The sequence below is a fragment of the Pyrenophora tritici-repentis genome (assembly GCF_003171515.1).
Source record: "Pyrenophora tritici-repentis strain M4 chromosome Unknown M4_contig_00045, whole genome shotgun sequence".
In the NCBI taxonomy this organism is placed as follows: Eukaryota; Fungi; Ascomycota; class Dothideomycetes; order Pleosporales; family Pleosporaceae; genus Pyrenophora; species Pyrenophora tritici-repentis.
Genome location: NW_027094008.1, coordinates 10,001 through 15,724, shown reverse-complemented (window position 1 = coordinate 15,724; position 5,724 = coordinate 10,001). Strand labels below are relative to the sequence as shown.

Here is a 5,724-nt window from a genome sequence, read left to right as displayed (position 1 = left end):
CCCACTTGGAGTACTCAGACTCTATATGGGTGACTGGGCTGTATTGACGCTGGCCGCTACTATTGCTTGTAAAATTAAAATATAGCGCGCTTAGTAGGCTATATAGCCTATGTCGGGGCGTGTGCTACACGCACTTTGGGCATTGAGACGGCAACTTTTGCTGGTAAAGCCCGCCCGTTGGTCCTTGATGTGGGCAATTGGAGTACAGTGGCAAAGGATCCGTGGGCCGGAGAGTCGGTTGTCGTTGCGGGCGCACTACAGCTGCCGTTGTTTTCTTCGGCGTTTAGGCTTGTAGGGCGGTGCGCAGGCCGGCTCGGGGTAGTCGTTGTGGGCGCACTACAGCTGCTGTTGTTTTCTTCGGCGTTTAGGCTTGTAGGGCGCTGCGCATGTCTGCTCGCTTTTGTATTTATACAGACCTCGGCGATCTGAAAAGTTCGTTGCCGGCCGGCGGTTTGCAAACCCACGGCAGTTTAAGGAGGGCCATTGACACTGGTCGCTGGGTACGAGTGCTCAGACTTGTATTCGGCGCTTGGGCGACAGGGGCGCCCGCCGCAACGATTGCCTGCCAGAGGGCAATCGTACAGGTGGGAGGTCGTTGTAGCTTTGGGCGTGGGGTTGGCTTTTTGAAAGCCATTCGGGGGACTGAGTGCAGCGTATGCTGTATAAATCCCACTCGTTCTGGACTGAGGGCCTTTGAATTGTGCTCCGACAAGGGCAACGCAACTGCTGGCTGCTCCAAGGCGGCGAGGGTTGCACCATTTTCGCCCATGGTCGGCGGCAACGGGTGTAGGCTGCTTGTTAGATGCGGCACCGTTTCCCGCTGCTTGGCTGGCCATGGGCTTGGGGAGCTGCGGTTTTGGGGCTGTTTACAGCGCCATGCCGGGGCGACCATTACTCGGTTTCATACTTGTACACGCTGTTTGACGGGCAGCAATTGGCAAGCTCACCCCTTGTGGACTTGCTGCCCTGGCTTCGGCAACCGCTGGGGCGCCTGTAGAGGGCGGGTGCCGTTGGCACTGCGCTCTTGCTCGCGCCTTTGGCACAAATTGGAGGCGGCCCATTTACTAGGCAACTTCTGGGGGTCAGAGGGCATCGTATCAACTGCTTTACTGCAGTTGGAACGGCCCATGGGGTCGTGGAGAGTAGAAGCTGGGCCCAACGTTGTGTCTAGACTCTAGCGGGGTACCTGGGCCTAATAGACGGCGGCCGGCTACTTGGGATCCTAATCTGCAGACTTGTCAACAATTAATTGGATTAGCATTATTAATTCCCATCTAGGTTAAAGGCTGCCTAATAAAGTAAGTCTTTTTCAACCTATACAGGAATCAATCATGTTGATTAATGAATTATTAACAAGTCTACTAATTTGAAATAGTAGCCGGTTTGCAGTCTCTTTTGGCGCAGGTGAGGGCGTGGGCAGAGGGAGGGCAGTGGGTTGCGGGCAGCAGGATACGAGAGGAGACACCATCTGTGACTTTATTTATGCTCGATTCCGGAAGAAAAGGATGAAACCCAAAAGTAGTCTAATTTCTAATCATCCGCCTCATATTCGTTTGCGTTGACTATTTCTTTTGGTGCATCCTTCCGTATCGGTATCTTGATACCCTGCTGTGCAAAGCACTTACTGAGCGGTGTGCTCTCAATTACACCTGGGAACTTCTTGGCAGAGTAGACTGTAAACTGCTCTGAGAAGCTGTGTGCAAGGCAAGGACCTTTACCGTGTGTGGGGCCCTGACTCTCGGGCACCACCGTGTTTGTGCCGCTGCCAATGTCGAAGAGGCTGAGCTTGAGTCGAAAGGTGCCCTCTGTCCGGACGCTCAGATCCTGCAGCACGAACCAGAAGCCGGCTTTGCCGTCGAGGTCGTTGAGACGACAAGCGTTGACGGCATTCATGCCGATAAGATTGCGCGTGTGGTTTGAACTCATGGGTGCGGGGGGCATTATGGGTGCCTGGGGTGGTTGGCCGTAAGTTTGGGCGTACGCCGGATAGCTAGCCGGCGGTCCAGGCTGCGGGTACGGGTACCCCATTACGGGCCATGCGAATATGACGGCATGTGCGTCGTCATTCTGTACGGTGGATCGTACTGCGGAATGGCTGTTGTTACGTACTGCCGGTCTGGCGGCGGCGGATACGAGGTCGTTGTGCTACTGCTGATGCTGACTGTGGGAGCTGCGCTGGAATGCCGCACTAGGTTGACAGCGGCGGTACCTTCCTGGTTCCAGAGGTCCACCATGAGGACAAAGTAGGTGCTGTCGATGTCGTTGAAGTCCAGCTCTCGCCCCGTAATCCGGTCATAGACGATGAGGCGGATACATGGCGGCGGCGTTATAGGCCTGCGGTCTTTATCGCCGAATCCACACATGCGCGCTCGAATAGGTTGCTGTTCGACCTTCAACTCATATCTCCTTGCACTCCCAATCAGGCGATCCTGCGGAACTACTTCTGGGCGACCGGTATTATTTCTGCTGTGCGGATTCCAGGCCATTTTGGAGTGTACAAGGGTACGATTGTGTAGCTGTGATGATGGGTAAATATTGTTGGTAGATGGGCGAGGGAATAAAGAGCAAAACCCTGGGTTTTATACAGACCGGTAGCTGCAGGTGCGGCCGCATCATGTGATGCCCACCCAATGTTTGGTCCAGCTGGCGCCTATCCCAACCAGCCATGTAGTCTGCAAAAGCAGTCTATACGGAGAGAGAGCCATCACGTTCCCATTCCATTTGTCCCGCAGCGGGGATGGCGGGAACTAACGCAGAAAACCCGTTGCTTTGGTCCGTGGCGCAATCCCAGCCTTGTCGTTAGTCGCCTGCATGCGCAGCGTACTTTTTACGCCAACAACGTCGCCTGCTGTACCGCCTCTCAAGTGGGCTCAGAAGAATTGCATAAGCATCACAATCCTTTTGCGCCTAAACACGGCGTGTTTGGGCGCATAATGGTGGCGGTGGGTGCGAAAACGAGCTATCTCGTTGAATCTGGCATTTGGTTTGTATGGGGCTGCGCATGTCTACGCGATTTTGCATACAAAAATGCCGACCTCCGACGTCGTTTCCGGCCGGGGATCTGCAAACCCATAACCGCCGAGCGACATGCGTTCCTACATACTACAAGGAGCACACCTAAAGTAGTCATACTCTAGGTGGGCAACTGGGTTGGTAGAAAGCCTGGTGGCTACTCTTGCCTGTAAAAGGGTAAAGACTCTGCTGCTTGGTTATTTTTACGGGCAGCCGCTCGTCTGGTGCTGTTCGCAGCGCAGATTGGCGGCTGCTGCAACTTTTTGGTTTCATACTCGCTCGCCTTGTTTCCCAGGTAGCGGTTGGCAAAGTTAACTCTAGTCAGCGCGTTGCCCAGGACTCGGCTACTGTTGGGTGCTTGTAGGCTGACGGTGCCGCAGGCATTGCGCCGTCTACTTGCGCCCGACACCTGAAGTCCTGCTCAATTCCATGAGCGGGCGCCATTTCAGGTTTGTGGATTGCTGGCTATGCCAAAAATCTCCTAGACCTTTGGGGGCTGCCCCGCCGACTAATCCGCGCCTTGTGCTGCGTGAGTCGGCGAAGGCTTCCTCCTCTTGAGGCGTACATGTAGCGGGCTGGTCACGGGCGGCGACGCCTGTCCGGCTCTGTTGCGGACCACGTCTTGGGAACTCAGTGGGGGCAATTGAATAAGTTGCCCGCAGCGAAATGCGCCGTGTGCGCGTTCGAGGCGGGTGATTGGGGACGCTTTGGCGACCCCCTTCCTGGTACCATCCGCTCCTTTGGGGGCTTAGCCGGCGTGCCTTGGCATGCTGGTGAACGATAGTTACCTGGTTGATTCTGCCAGTAGTCATATGCTTGTCTCAAAGATTAAGCCATGCATGTCTAAGTATAAGCAATTATACCGTGAAACTGCGAATGGCTCATTAAATCAGTTATCGTTTATTTGATAATACCTTACTACTTGGATAACCGTGGTAATTCTAGAGCTAATACATGCTGAAAATCCCGACTTCGGAAGGGATGTGTTTATTAGATAAAAAACCAATGCCCTTCGGGGCTCCTTGGTGATTCATAATAACTTTACGGATCGCATAGCCTTGCGCTGGCGACGGTTCATTCAAATTTCTGCCCTATCAACTTTCGATGGTAAGGTATTGGCTTACCATGGTTTCAACGGGTAACGGGGAATTAGGGTTCGATTCCGGAGAGGGAGCCTGAGAAACGGCTACCACATCCAAGGAAGGCAGCAGGCGCGCAAATTACCCAATCCCGATTCGGGGAGGTAGTGACAATAAATACTGATACAGGGCTCTTTTGGGTCTTGTAATTGGAATGAGTACAATTTAAACCTCTTAACGAGGAACAATTGGAGGGCAAGTCTGGTGCCAGCAGCCGCGGTAATTCCAGCTCCAATAGCGTATATTAAAGTTGTTGCAGTTAAAAAGCTCGTAGTTGAAACTTGGGTCTGGCTGGCGGGTCCGCCTCACCGCGTGCACTCGTCCGGCCGGGCCTTCCTTCTGAAGAACCTCATGCCCTTTACTGGGCGTGTTGGGGAATCAGGACTTTTACTTTGAAAAAATTAGAGTGTTCAAAGCAGGCCTTTGCTCGAATACGTTAGCATGGAATAATAAAATAGGGCGTGCGTTTCTATTTTGTTGGTTTCTAGAGACGCCGCAATGATTAACAGGAACAGTCGGGGCATCAGTATTCAGTTGTCAGAGGTGAAATTCTTGGATTTACTGAAGACTAACTACTGCGAAAGCATTTGCCAAGGATGTTTTCATTAATCAGTGAACGAAAGTTAGGGGATCGAAGACGATCAGATACCGTCGTAGTCTTAACCGTAAACTATGCCGACTAGGGATCGGGCGATGTTCTTTTTCTGACTCGCTCGGCACCTTACGAGAAATCAAAGTTTTTGGGTTCTGGGGGATTATGGTCGCAAGGCTGAAACTTAAAGAAATTGACGGAAGGTCACCACCAGGCGTGGAGCCTGCGGCTTAATTTGACTCAACACGGGGAAACTCACCAGGTTCAGATGAAATAAGGATTGACAGATTGAGAGCTCTTTCTTGATTTTTCAGGTGGTGGTGCATGGCCGTTCTTAGTTCGTGGGTGACTTGTCTGCTTAATTGCGATAACGAGCGAGACCTTACTCTGCTAAATAGCCAGGCTAGCTTTGGCTGGTCGCCGGCTTCTTAGAGAGACTATCAACTCAAGTTGATGGAAGTTTGAGGCAATAACAGGTCTGTGATGCCCTTAGATATTCTGGGCCGCACGCGCGCTACACTGACAGAGCCAACGAGTTCTTTCCCTTGGCCGAAAGGTCTGGGTAATCTTGTTAAACTCTGTCGTGCTGGGGATAAAGCATTGCAATTATTGCTTTTCAACGAGGAATGCCTAGTAAGCGCGTGTCATCAGCATGCGTTGATTACGTCCCTGACCTTTGTACACACCGCCCGTCGCTACTACCGATTGAATGGCTCAGTGAGGCCTTCGGACTGGCTCGGGGAGGTTGGCAACGACCACCCCAAGCCGGAAAGTTGGTCAAACTCGGTCATTTAGAGGAAGTAAAAGTCGTAACAAGGTCTCCGTAGGTGAACCTGCGGAGGGATCATTACACAAATATGAAGCCGGACTGGGATAGGGCCTCGCTGCCTTGCCCGTCTGGCGCCATATTCACCCATGTCTTTTTGCGTACTACTTGTTTCCTTGGCGGGTCCGCCCGCCAATTGGACCTTATTCAAACCT

The 5,724-nt window shown here is 52.6% G+C and overlaps 3 protein-coding genes across 3 annotated transcripts; all 3 read right to left on the bottom strand.

Annotated features, from left to right (window-relative positions):
* Nucleotides 1-406: 406 nt before the first annotated feature.
* Nucleotides 407-1,093, bottom strand: PtrM4_154550 (uncharacterized protein; the record flags this gene model as incomplete). Its single annotated transcript, XM_066110387.1, has 2 exons — nucleotides 407-791; nucleotides 948-1,093. The coding sequence occupies 2 exons, from the start codon at nucleotides 1,091-1,093 to the stop codon at nucleotides 407-409; spliced, it is 531 nt and encodes a 176-aa protein (XP_065958595.1).
* Nucleotides 1,094-1,530: 437 nt separating this feature from the next.
* Nucleotides 1,531-1,941, bottom strand: PtrM4_154540 (Velvet domain containing protein; the record flags this gene model as incomplete). The annotated part of the gene is made up of 1 exon (XM_066110386.1): nucleotides 1,531-1,941. One exon carries the CDS (start codon nucleotides 1,939-1,941, stop codon nucleotides 1,531-1,533), a length of 411 nt encoding a protein of 136 aa, XP_065958594.1.
* An 86-nt stretch (nucleotides 1,942-2,027) lies between these two features.
* PtrM4_154530 (Velvet domain containing protein) lies at nucleotides 2,028-2,486 on the bottom strand (the record flags this gene model as incomplete). The annotated part of the gene is made up of 1 exon (XM_066110385.1): nucleotides 2,028-2,486. The coding sequence occupies one exon, from the start codon at nucleotides 2,484-2,486 to the stop codon at nucleotides 2,028-2,030; it is 459 nt and encodes a 152-aa protein (XP_065958593.1).
* Between the last annotated feature and the right edge of the window lie 3,238 nt (nucleotides 2,487-5,724).